The sequence below is a fragment of the Coturnix japonica genome, chromosome W, assembly GCF_054131305.1.
Source record: "Coturnix japonica strain WE chromosome W, WE-NBRP24, whole genome shotgun sequence".
Lineage (NCBI taxonomy): Eukaryota > Metazoa > Chordata > Aves > Galliformes > Phasianidae > Coturnix > Coturnix japonica.
The window spans coordinates 3,698,750-3,712,625 of NC_140701.1; the positions used below are offsets into that span (position 1 = coordinate 3,698,750).

Genomic DNA, 13,876 nt, shown 5'->3' on the forward strand with positions numbered 1-13,876 from the left:
CGCATTGTCAAATGTAAAATACGCACCTGGCTTTGGCAACGAATGTAGGATGGACTCGGGCAGTTTTCCCCTGATGAGTTCCACGCACTCACCAGGGAAAAAACCAACCTGTAATAAGAACAAAAAGACAGGTGGGCATTAGCCCAAGCCCAGAGCCAAAGGGAAGGTCCTCTGACACCGACACAGGGCAACTGTTTGCATCCAGAAGCCATCCTGTGCAGGCAGAGCAGCTCCAACCGGAGATTCCCGACTCTACTGAAGCTGTGCTCTCTAGTCAAAAATGTGTGCCTACCTCAAAGCCACGCTTGCCTCTCCAAAAGGGGCTCATCTCCTTTGGTGGCATATCAACAATGCACACGATGTCTCCAACCTGCAAAAGATTGAAACATCAATCCCAGCTTCAGCACAGCTAAAACAAAAGCCTTCTTCTACGACACAAAATATGAGAGTATTCCCGAGGCGTTCACACTCTATACTAATTCTGTGCACAACAACAAGGAACGCCTGGAACTGCTTACCTCCAGAGAGAGCTCATCCGGCCCCTGGGCGACGTGGCTCCTAATAACATGGGCTGCCGCAATCGCTGGTACGTTTAAAGATGACATAGCACGCACCAGCTGCGGCTCCCGCATGTTATCAGCCTGCAAAACAGAGCACAGGCCGTGGTAAGGAGATGAGGACAAACCAGGAGGATTTCAAGGTGAGGAGCACATCTGCAGAGAAAGCTGCAGCAAATGCGCTCCGTCCTTATCAGGAGCACTTCAGAAGGAGCTGCACGTCTCATCACAGTTATTTCCCTTTCTGGCGTGCATTGCCAGGCCATGCAAAGATGCATCTCTCTCTACCCAGACTAATCAGCAATGGCACTGGCACAGACAAGTGGCCAGGCCCTTTTTGGCCCATTCTTTCCTGCAGGAGAGTACACCTGCAGCTCCTTCTAATGGCTCAACACAGGGAAAAAAGACCGGCCAGAGCTTCATACTGTACCTCCGTCGCCGCCAACTCAGGCTCACGGCTGATCCCACTGCACGCAGCACCCATCACAGCAAGTGTGAACAGCTGGAACAGAGCAGAAACACACTTCTGTTTTCTCTATTCACACAGCACAGTATGGACAGACTTCTTCAGAGCTACCCGCGCATACCCTGCGGCAAAACCATGCGGGGGGACAAAACATGGCACGTACCTGGCAGTGAGATCACCTCAAGCTATCTGCAGCAGTTCCTTGTCGCTTTGCTCGGATGAAATGAGAGCAAAAGCTGCACCGAGGCAGTGGGCGGAGGGTGAGGAGAGGAGAGAGAAAGAGCAGGTCAGTGAGCAGGGCTAAGACAGTCATAGAATAACACACACAGCACAACAGTCCCACCCACTTGCTGCAAGACATGCTGAGTCTCAGGCTACGTGATGCCTGTCCGCCCAGCAACTTTACAATGCTTCCACTACTGAGCAAAGACAATGGAAGAAGCACGGGACAGGTGCCAACTTTACTGATACCCCCTTTGGAACGTGTGTACCGGGGAAAATTACGTCTGATGGTCAAGAGTAAGCAATACGGTGCTGTGAGCTCAAACAGCCAGCAGTTCTCAACACCTCACTGCCCACCCATCCATCCCACGTCAGCTCAGCTTACCTACAAGCTGCTGCACACGACGGTGAGAAGAAAAAGCACTAAAGATACTAACTAAAGCCACTAACTAAAGGCACTAACTAACTAACGGCACTAACTAACTAAAGGCACTAACTAACTAACGGAACTAACTAACTAAAGGCACTAACTAACAACAGTAACTAACTAACAACAGTAACTAACTAACAACGCTAACTAACAACACTAACTAACTAACAAAACTAACTAACTAACAAAACTAACTAACTAACGGCACAAAAGGCACAAGAACAACAAGACAACCAACCACTCCGACCACTAGCTCACCCACAAAGGAACACAGAACGCACCGCTCCTCCCCTCATTCCAGCCGCTTATGACATCACCAACGGCCAACAGCCTGGTCCACCATGACCCCCCACAAGGCGGGGAGCCAAGACCACGTGGTCACATCTGATTCCAACACGGCACCACAACATTCCAGGACTCAGTGTGGGCTTGGAATTCTATCCTGGTGTGGCAGCGCAATGGGAGGTGTTAGGGCACAGCTGAAGAGCTGACAGACAACGGACGTTTCCAAAGGAGGGTGCCAGATTAACTCTCAGCATTCTCTTGCGGGGCTCTTAGGAATGCTTCAAACCCATTTTCACTGCCTAGCTCATTTCTAGAAAGTCCAGTTGAGAAATGCTCACTTTGTCTGGGGAACGCCTCTATGCATCATGAATGAAAAATAAAATAAAATGGGCACGCGACCCTATGAAACTTACCTCTCTGCTCTTGCTGTCAGCCAGACACCTCAGATGAGCATGACGTGTCCCTGCTCCTGAATGAAGATTCACCCAAGTCTGTGTTCCTCTCTGCTCCATCTCTGGGTCTAAAAGAAACACAGACAGAGATGATTACAAGATCCTTTGTGCAGACGAAAGACAAGGGTGCACACGAATTCTGTTTAGCAAGAAATACTACATTCCCAATGGTAGTACTTGAATCCTCCTTTGGGGCTGGAGCTCAACAGGTCAACACATCAGAAATAACACAAAGTGCATCTGGAAGACGTGTCTCAAAGCCCAGAAAATCCAACACGGGAGGGGGCTGGACAGTGGACCACAAGTGTCCATTTCCATTGCAGCTCCCTGTAGAGAACAGCACCAATCAGCAGGCGTGAATCAGTTCATTCACAAGCTGCACAATGACTCTGTTCTTTACATGATAAAGAAATACACAGAGATTCCTGACCAAAAAGTTGGGAGTTAATAACGACCAAAGAGGTTCCTGTTCCTACGCCTCATCCTCTCACCCCAACTCCTGGGTGATGCCCACAGGCTTCAAGTCAGCTCTCAAATCCATTGAACTCCAGTCACAGAACTCCATCAAAAAGGATGTCACACATGTGACACTTACATACATTTTGCATCAGAAACAGTGACGCCAGCAGGAGCAGAGAGGTGACTGTCCCCCTGTACTCAGCACTGGTGAGGCCACAACTCGAATTCTGCGTCCAGTTTGTGGCCCCTCACTGAGAAAAAGACACTGAGGCATTGGAACGTGTTCAAAGAAGGGCAACAAAGCTGGTGAGGGGTCTGGAGCACAATGGGGCCATATGAGGAGAGGCTGCAGGAGATGGGAATGTCCAGCCTGGAGAAGAGGTGGCTCAGGGGAAACCTCATTGCTCTCTATAACTTCCTGAAGGGAGGTTGCAGTGAGCTGGGGGTCGGCCTCTTCTCTCGTGTCATTACTGATAGAACTAGAGGGAATGTTTTCAAGCTGCGGCAGGAGAGGTTCAGGCTGGACATTAGGAAATATTACTTCTCAGAAAGGGTGGCCAGGCACTGGAATGGACTGCCCAGGGAGGTGGTGGAGTCACCCACCCTGGGGGTGTTCAAGGAACGTCTGCAGAAATCCCTGCTGAAATCCTGACCTCTGCCACAGGTGGCTGAGTGACACAAAAGCTGTGTCCTTGGTTCCCGGCCTTACCTTCACATGCTGTTCATCTTGCTCTGCAGCTCCTGTTCTGAATAGTCTTCTTATATTCCCATGTGATGTACCCTGAAATACATCATTTAGTGAGTCTGAACAAAACCTAAGACATTAATTGGAACTGTGAAGAAATGTTTTTTGCACTTTACTTGGAGGATGTTACATGCTATACCTTCTTTTCTCAATTGTAACACATGATTTTTTATAAAAAGAAACATAGCAAGTCAGCTCTTCAGTGTGCATATTGATGAAACTTGGTGAAATACAACTTTAGAAAAAGGTAATTTGAAAATTTAAATATTCTTATCAGAATCTCTGCTATTAGTTACCGTTCCAATGTTCTGATTTGATGATGATTCTCTCAGAGCTGTTTTGTCACTCGCCACCTCAAATGCACTTCAAGTGCTTTAGGAGCATCACTGGAATTTTGAATAAACTCGATATATTTTAGGAAAGCTGCTACAGATGCACGACTGCAGTACTTTGGAAAAATATAATCTTGATTGAACGCTGAACAGTGTTATTTAATTATAATCCAGGTAATTAAATTAATTAAACCAAGGGAATCACCTCCCAGTCAGTCAGCTCCCACCAGGGAACTCGCTTCCCTGCCAAGCAGATGCAACCAACACAAGCTGCTACATCACTCTAGGGCCCCACTGAGTCTTCCCAAGGGGTCTCCAAAGGCTTCCTTGTTGACTTCTGGGAACCTGGAAACACTCACATGGAAACCAGTGCCCCCTAATGTGCCCCAGAGGTTTCTCAGGGCCCTGCAATTAGCTCTACAGACATCCAGACATGCCCCAGAGCAAGTATGTGTGCTGTAGGGAGCCCAAGAGACATTCCAGAGTATGCTAGTACTCCTCAGTGCGCTCAAGGGTTCTTCACCTGTCTCTAAATATGCCATACTTGACTTTGTTTTCTCTTCTGGAGCTTAGTTCTCAGCTTTGCTTTCTCATGCCATTTATCATTCAGTTTAGAGATTATTTTAACTAAAATATTTTAATCCACCATATTTTCTGAAAACTAAGAATTGATCCCGCTCAAGGAAACAGAAGAGAAAAACATCACCCACAGGCTGCAGATATTTACCTCGACTTCTCTACATGCCATCCCCAGTGTGCTTTTCAACTCACCTTGCACAGTGACCCTGGCTTTTGTTTCAGAGTCCTCTGTCTCACAGGTGTACTCCCCGCTGTCCTTGGCGGTAGAGTCATGGATGATCAGAATGGCCCCAGTTCCCTCCTGCTGCAAGTTGTACTTCTGGCTTTTTCTGATTGCTTTGCCATCCTTGTACCACCTGATGTTCACATCTGGTTTCGACAGCTCACGGCTCAGGCTGATGTCCTGCCCTGCTGCTGCTGTCTTATCCTCCAGCTGTTTTGTTACTTCAGTAGGTTTTTCTGAAAGAAAACATTGCTTTTTGAGTAACATACACTTAGGGTAGGATGCCTCTCTCAAAATACACGCATCTACATGCTGGAGATAAGTTAGAGAGGCACTTGCAACAGACGCCATCCTACAGCCAGCAGTAATCTGTAAAGTACAGACAATAGAATTCCAGGCACCATTAATTCTCTCTTAAATCTACCCCATTGAGGATGATGAACCATGTCTGAAAACTGCCTCTTCCTTCTCTCCACTGATCACACTGGGAGCCTCAGATGATGCTCTCAGATGCACATGTTCTAAATAGGAATTTGTTGTACAGCTAGATGATGTGAAGGCCATCCCTTCAGCTTATACTTAGAGGATATTTGCTCCCACAGTTCCCTCAACAGATCATTCCTGATTTACTGTTAATGGAACAAGCTGTAGTGAGATGCCCATTTCCAACACTACCCCAGTGCTTTGGGTAGTTCTCACATTTGTGTCAAATGGTTCCTCCTTTTACTTATTTTTAAGAGAAATTCTCAGTGCTTCAAGGTTCAAGTAGAAGGTTGCTATTCACTTTAACCATATTATGAGTTAGCTCTCATGACAATCTTATCAGAAGACAGTTGAAGGAATCAGACCCCAGAATCTCTCCCATCTCATTACCTTTCACAGACAGAGAGGCTTTGGAGGTTAGACCACGGGCAATAAAAACGACTTCCCCAGAGTCAGTAGGAGTCACACTTTTGATAAGGAGAGTCTCTTACCAACCCACGTTAGAAGCTTTAAATCGCCCACCACTTTCCACTCTGCTTCCATTCAGTGTCCACTTGAACTCGTCAATGCTTTCATGGGATAGAATGCATTCAAAAGTGCAATCTTCTACCTCCTGGATTTCAGTGTTTTTCAGCCGTTTGCTAATGCCAATATTCAGCTCTGGAAGATAAGAGATAGGTTAGTATGAGGTTTAGATGGAGAAAAGGCATTCGTGACCAATGTGAGTAGCAGTACTGGTGTTTGAACTCAGGATTTGCAGATCATGGCTGCGTTCCTCACTGATGTATTCTCTAAGACATTCTCTTCTCAGAATTACCAGAAAGCTATAAAAAAAAAGAGACGTGAATCTCTTGGCTTTGCTCTGGAAGAACTACAAGGAGAGCAGCTCAGTCCATGGAGCACAATGAAGATTCAATGAGCTACAGAGGGAAAAACCTAACAGAGAGGACAACTCTAGGATGCTGCGTGAGAAAAAGGGTTTTGCCTACGACAAGACATTAAATGTTTCTATTAGCTAATTTGTTACCATCCTACCCCTACTGGTGTTCAAACCATTTCTCCATTTTAGGGATGTTTAGAAAGGAAACATTTCCAGGACATTCTTGACGTTTTTTGTGATTTTCATGGCAAAAGGAGATACATTTACTTCAAAAGCAATGGGAATTTTCCAGACATCACTGCGCTAAATTGCAGAAATACACTTCTATTGTAGAAACTATTAAGGCTCGTGGGGGAATAGGTGTAAGACATAGTGACCACACTGAATGTGCTTTTAGCACTCCTTCACTTTCCACAGTACTTACCCTGAACGCCGACATTTGACTTGGCAACATCAGTGCCAATATCACAGGTATAGAAACCTGCATCTGGCTTCTCGAGGTCATGGAGAAGGAGACATAGGGTCTTCCCAGACTGTACCAGCTCATACTTGTTGCCAGAAGTGAGCACATCACCGTCCTTTTTCCTCACTGGTTTGACCTTCTCTTTAGAGTCTTCACATTCCAATTTAATCACACCCCGCTCCTCACCAAAAACATCATCCAAGGACTTCATGAAGACAGCAGGCTTCTCTGCAATTAAACAGGCAAAACAGAACAACGTGATACAGAAGTTGAGACATTTCCAGTTGCTTTCAGCTTTTTAAGGAGAGATCAATAAATCTTTACCAGTACTGACAACACCAATATAGAACCTAAAGCGGTTTCATGTGTGTTGACTGAATGCGCTTTAAGGAATTCTGAACTAATCAGTAGGAGAATACAGGGAACAGGAGGGACAGCCTGCATTGCTCTGGGTGGGACTGATATCATATGAAGTTATTGGGATGCAGCTCTTCTAAAGCTGGAGAGCTGGCATTGCCCTCACATGGAGCAGAGCTCATACAGCAGGCCACAGGATTAAGAGGATAAGCTGATCTCTCCCTGCAGTCATAAATCCTTGGAGACAACAGCATTGACACTGCATGGCACTGAAGCAGTAAAAAAATTGCTCCTGTAACTCTTCTTGTGTTAAGTAAAATGATGATAAAAAGCAATGGAATGCTTTGGCAGGACACCAAAACCATCCTCCTTCGTTGATATCTGCTGCAATGGAACCTTCCACTGGAAGAAAGCCCCTGATAACTTTTCACCCCAGAGAGGTGAGCTTTAGAAGCAGGATTGCTTCACAATAGAATGAACTGGAGCTCCTTAGCATCTCTTACATCCAGGAGGGTTGTGACCAGACCCACCTATCACCTTCAGGCGCGCGCTTTCTGACACCTTGTCTGACTTCACTGTCACTGTGCCAGCATCTTCAGGCTTAACCTGACTCATTGTCAGTGTGCAGCAACTGCCAACGTTCTTGATGTCATTGTAATTGTTGGTGTAAAGGAGGTTGCCATTCAGGAACCATTCCACGTCCTCGTCATCATGGGACAGCTCGCAGGAGAAGACAGCAGAGCTCTCTTCTTCAGTTTCAACATCATGCAGGTGCTTCGTCACTTCTACATTGCGAGCTGTGGGGAAACAAGGTGAACTGTTACAAAAATAAGAACCTTAAGAAGAGAAATCTGAGGTGAAATAGGACATGGAAGAGGCCACCCTCCATGCTCATACCTTCAGCTGTCAGCGTGGCCTAAGTCTCTGCAATTTCTGCCTTGCACTTGTACACACCAGCATCATCGGGCTTCAGCTTCAGAATCTTGAGCTCTGCTGAATGCTTATCCCTCTTGATCTTGTACTTCTCAGAGGGCTCGATGGGTGGGTGGCCCTTGAACCATTTCACAACCTTTGGAGAAGGCCTGAACTCACAGGACAGGATGACAGAATGACATTCCAAAGCTGTCTTGTCCTCCAACTTCCTGGTGATTTGTAAATGGTAATCTGCAAAACAGGGGTGGAAGAGAAGAAAGGATGAGGACAATTGGAAGAAGAGGAAAGTCTCTTGCGTGTATTCCATTCCAATTAATTCCATGTTCACAATTGTTCTTTGAACCACTCTAAAGATAAAACAAACGATTGCCTATAGGGAATGCCATTGACTACATTTCTATAAAGTAATACTGTATATTATCTACTAAATGCAAGGTCCAGCTCTTGTTCTGTGCTTATTAAATTGCTCCCAGTTGAGGCTTTTTTTCAAATAAGAGTGAGTTGAAAATATAACAAGTACTTTAGGATGTGAATGGAGACTCTTACGCTGGGGACAACAGCAGATAAGAAGCCTGGAAGTTTCCTTCAGATGAAATCAATGACAAACTGCATCAAATTTAGGTGCTACCAAACTTAAACTTGTCTACTTCAGAAATACAATTAATTCCACCTGATTTGACTTCTTTGGTATAGCCAAGGACAAAACCTCAGCTCTGTAGATCTGAATAGTAAGCACATCACAACTATTCAAACAGATCTTTTACTGAGATGCAGCTGTCTTATTTAGTGTCCAACGACTTATAAAAGGAAATGGAGCAGACCCTCCAGAAAACACACAATATTTCAAAGACTCCAGTGAAGGAAGACTGTACGGTAATTAATTCTTCATCTTCATGATGTAAATCAAGCCAGGATACGTTACCTCTGATGAGCAGATTGGCTGTGGATTTGGATTTGCCAATTGAGAACTGAATGGTGCCTGTCATATCAGTGGTGGTTTTCGGTATGGTCAGCCGGTGGATGGTGCCTTCTTGCTGCATAATCAAGTTTCTGCCAGCCTGTAAGATTTCTTCACGCAGATACCACTTGGGAGGTTTCATAGAAGGAATGGATATCTCGCATTCAAATTTGGCTTCTTCAGGCTCAGTCACATCCTCATCACACAGCTCCTTTACTAGATTAATGGATTGCTCTTTAAGAAGGATGGAACAAGAGAAAGCAGAGATTTAGAAGGAATATAAAAAACCCATACATTATCACCCTACTTACTCATGTCAGCATTACTGCACATGAACACTACACCTATCAGCTCAAAATGCCTTAAAACATCATTAAAAAAGTAGTAGAAAGAAAGGAAAGTTGTTAAGAAGTCAGACAATAAGACTGACAACCTGAAGAGAGCCCAGATCTTCTGATTCCCAGTCCAACATCCAAATCAAATCATGACCTTCCCATCTCGATATCAAACTCCTCGCATTACGAAATGGAATAGAGGATCAGTGAAACACAGACATTGATAATTACTTTGGTTAAATACAGCAACGTAGCTCTGAACAACAAGTTTTCTCCTAGTAAAGGTCTCTGTAGCTCAAATGTAATGACTCTACTTAGGAGAAATTCATTTTCCAGGATGTTCTTGCCCTTATAATTGTAACAGTGGCAAAGCTGGGGACTGAACTCTTGAGTACTGTGCTAACTCAAATGTCTCCCTTTTCTTTACCACACTTAACATCATATATATACCCTAACATTGTATATATTAAAAAAAAACCACAACCTGTGCTCATTTCAAACATACAGAGAAGATGAAGAAAAATTCAAGCTATGTTTTTATCCCTCAACGTTCAAACACAAATCTGAAGTCTAAAGGTAGAAAATCAACTTCCTAAGAAAATCGCCTGTTTTACTTAGCAAAGTAAATCCCAAAAGACAAACTGGATATTTTGTGGGCAGAAAGGCAGGTAGGTTGGAGCTTTTATTTCTGTGAAAGGTCATGGTGGTGTTTAACTTCCTTGACATTAAAGCAAAGGTTGTTAGCTGGTTTATAACATAATTTAAGCAAAATCGTCATCAGAAGCATAATTACCTTTCACTGTAAGATGGGCACGAGATTCTGCCTTTTCTGCTACAGATTTTATTTCTGCGGCATCCTTGACTTGGACACGTGTGTAAGTCAGAGAGCAGGTCTTTCCTGAAGCAGAGAACCACAGAGTCACTAAGGCTGGAAAAGACCACTAAGGTCATCTAGTCCAACCGCCAACTCATCCCTACCAAACTGTGCTCTTGAGAGCAAACCCACAACTACACTTGGCTTCCTTGAGCAAAGAGCTCTGAGGCACATGGCCAGGCTGAGCATCATCCATCTGGTTTCACAGCATCACTGCCTGTTCTCTCATGTCAATGAAACCAGCCATTCCCCCACATCCACATCCCACCAAAGCTGCTTAGTGTTCCCAAAGCAAATGCTCACCAGTTGTTTCCAACTTGAAGGTCATCTTCTGGCCAGCAGCCTCGCAGATGTATTCTCCAGCATCTTTCTTCTCCAGCTGCTCCACAACCAGACGCCGTGTTTTGCCCACAGATTCCATTCTGAACTTTCTGGAGGAGGCAAGCAGTCTTCCATCCTTGGATCATTTTACTTAGATTGGATCCTGTGCTACTTCACAGCTGAGGGAGGCACTTGCTGCCAGGGCAGCACTCAGCTCTTTCTGCACCTTCTCCTGGTTTATAAACACAGGTTTTGGCTCTGAGGGAAGAAAAGAAAAAGTATTGACTGAGGGACTGAAATGAGACCATCTTGCAGGTTTGTATGTACAGGTTGGAACAGGTTTAGGTTACCACTTGTGCCCAAACTAATAGCCTTCACTAGAGAATATCAGCTCTTCTGTTAAAACTAAGTGTCAAATCTAGGCAAGAAAGAACCTAGGAACTGAAGGAACCAAGAGGGTCCTTGAACACTAGTCCCATGGATGCAAGTCACTATGCAAACATATTGAACCCAAAAGAACATCTGTCCTGCAGGCAACCAAAACCTGAGTTCCTTTTACTTCAGACCCACTGTGAAACATCAAAACACATAAACGTGTGATAGTCAAATCACTGGCTGCCTTTTCATGACCCAGAACAGTACTCCTGGCTTCCTGAACAGACTCCTCATGGCATCTACCATTGCCACAACTGTGACTGTCAAAGACACAAAGGAAATATGCTCACCAATGCAGTCCTTTGTTCTTTGTGTGTGATTTGCAGATATCTATTTTACTTTGAGCTCTGGGAATAGTCAGCTCTACCAGGTCTCTTACTGTGAGGAGCAGACTCACCTATCCAGATGCAGCCTCCAACATAAAGGCATAGGAAAAAGGCAGTGTACTACTAGGAGAAGTTCCTGCTTCTCCTACCATGAAAGCCTGCACGTACAACATGCACTCCAGCCTCACTGCACATACTTATCTTAGTCAAATGTTTCGGTGAACAAGAATTACAGTTTGGGATCTCAGGCACAGGAGAGATTTGAATAATATCTTGAATATTGCTTCCATTGTACATATATCAGTAATTATTATTCTACAGACAGACTGAAACAGGTCTTTGTGCCATACTAAAACCAGATACTTTCTCCAACCCAGGCAATCAAGTCTAGGGAAAAAACCTCAGCACAGACTACTGCAACTGGATCACTGTATAATAGAAACTAGATTTTACTTTACTGTTCTCTGCTGTATTTCAGACAACACCTGTCTCACCTGTGACATGAATCTTGAAGGAGAGTTTCTGGCCAGCAGCCTCGCAGCTGTACTCCCCTGCATCTTTCTTCTCCACCTGGCTCACCACCAGCCGACGCTGTTTGCCCTCTGACTCCACCCTGAACTTCTTGCTCCAGGTGATCAGTTTCCCCTCCTTGTACCACTTCACCTCCATCTTCTCCTGGGCCACCTCGCAGCTCAGCGTGGCATTTTCTGTTGGTGCAGCCTTCATCTCCTTTTGTATCTTGTCCTTCTCTGTAAACACGTCTTCTTTCTCTGCAGGGACATCACAAGAGTCACACAGTTTTGCTGTAGTCTGCTGCAGAGCTTACTCCAGTTGCCCGTTTTCATTATACTTGCACTTCACAGGGAGCATCGTGATGCCTCACTAAGACAGGAAAATACTTTCCCCTCTATTTTGCCTTGGGAAATGATAGACATATCATTTCATGTCATATCATATCATATCACATCATATCATATCATATCATATCACATCATATCACAAACTAAACATTTTGCAGTCTGATAGCAGATTTGGACATGAGATTTAGAACACCTGCATGCACTGCTGAACCTCCTATCTTATCTTTTTTTCTTCTGATGTCTCTCTACATTTCCAGTAAATCAGAAGGGAACGGCCCTCTAGAACAGGTTGCCCAAGGAGACTGTGGATGCTCCATCCCTGCAGGCATTCAAGGCCAGGCTGGATGTGGTTCTGGGCAGCCTGGGCTGCTGCTTGGCAACCCTGCACATAGAAAGAAGGGGGTTGGAACTGGATGAGCACTGTGGGCCTTTGCAACCCAGGCCATTTATGAGTCTGATTATTGGCATTTTCCAGCTAATTGTGTCACTCAAATTTTGTAACCAGATCTCTTCAAACACCTCCCCTTTTCTCACTCCTTGCATGCCTGGTGTGTTCTTGCACTGTAACCCTGCAGACACCAGCTGACTAGAAGAGCTGCACAAGTTACCCTCCTTGCCTATGGTTTGTTGCAGTAATTCATTCCTGGATGGAAAAGCACATGTAGAAAAGTGTTGCTATGAGACTAGATGACAGAGAAAGTCCTAGAGCCAAAATGTTTTGCACCAGAGAGGCTGTCAGTTGATCCTCCAAATGCAAGACACACCAAATGAAGCGTTCCTTTATCTCTGGGATTCCAAGCATTTTCTCACCTCTGACTTTCACTTGGAATGTTGCTTTGTCATCTTCTGTTTCACAGCTGTAGCTCCCTTGGTCTTTCAGGGTCACATTTTTGACCATGAGGTTGCGGTGCGTCCCCTGGGAGATGATGGTTGTCTTCTGGTCCTGCTTCACCTCTGTTTCATCTTTCTTCCATACGACAGCTCCGCTTGCAGCTGACACCTCACACACCAGCTCCAGGTCTTCAGGTCTTCAGAAGGACTGACTGATATTTCTGGAGTCATTTTGGGCTTGTTGACAACATTAATGGCTTCATCTGAAGAAAAAAAGAGAAAGTGGTTTACATCCTGACTCAGGCTTATTCAGCACAGCATGAAGATACAGTTAGAACTGATTGTAATGTCTCTGCTCATTACATTTGGGTGATCGAGTTTCACCTCTGGAGATACTCACATACAAACGTGTGCTTGATTCTCCTGTGTAAGGAAAGAGTAAGTTCTATGCAGACAGTTCTTATTTCTTTTAATCAATTCTGTATTCTGCACACGTTCTTCTGAAGCTAAAATGAAGGCAGCTAAGTAACGTGTTTTCAATGCATGAACAAACCTATTCAACACCTTGTCTCTAAGCTAACAAGCAGCGTTTGATGAGCACATCAGTATTTCATGCCCTTCATTCCATCCAGACAGAACCTGCCTGAGGAGCAAGCTGATGGCTGTCAGCTACAGGCAGACCAAGCTTAGTATTGCATTTTTACAGCAACAACTGTTGCTTTCAGTCACTGGATATACCAAGGCCAATTGCTATGCCAGGCACATTTATGGCATCAGTGAACAAATAATGCATTAAAAATTGTAATAGACAGGAGCCATCTATTCTTTTAAAACTAGGTGACCAAAGAAGAACAGCCCCTCTAGAGTCAAGCTGTTAAGAACTAATAGCATCAATCAGTATCACATAGATAGATTACTTCCCTGCCCTAAGACCATCTTGTGACCATTTGTTGCTCCTAATTAAGCCCCTTCTTGATGGCATTTTTGTCTGAGCCACGTGACATTTTGTGATAGGAGTTACTGCTAGTGTTCCCTTCACCCTACACCAAAGTAGGAGGTATCCATTCTCA

The 13,876-nt window shown here is 44.7% G+C and overlaps 1 protein-coding gene across 1 annotated transcript; it reads right to left on the reverse strand.

The window, feature by feature from the left end:
• Positions 1–6,533: 6,533 nt before the first annotated feature.
• On the reverse strand, positions 6,534–8,188 carry LOC146754267 (immunoglobulin superfamily member 22-like). The gene is made up of 4 exons (XM_085527502.1): positions 8,163–8,188; positions 7,464–7,750; positions 6,583–6,804; positions 6,534–6,538 (listed from the first exon to the last, which is right to left on the reverse strand). The coding sequence occupies exons 1-4, from the start codon at positions 8,186–8,188 to the stop codon at positions 6,534–6,536; spliced, it is 540 nt and encodes a 179-aa protein (XP_085383628.1).
• Positions 8,189–13,876: the final 5,688 nt, after the last annotated feature.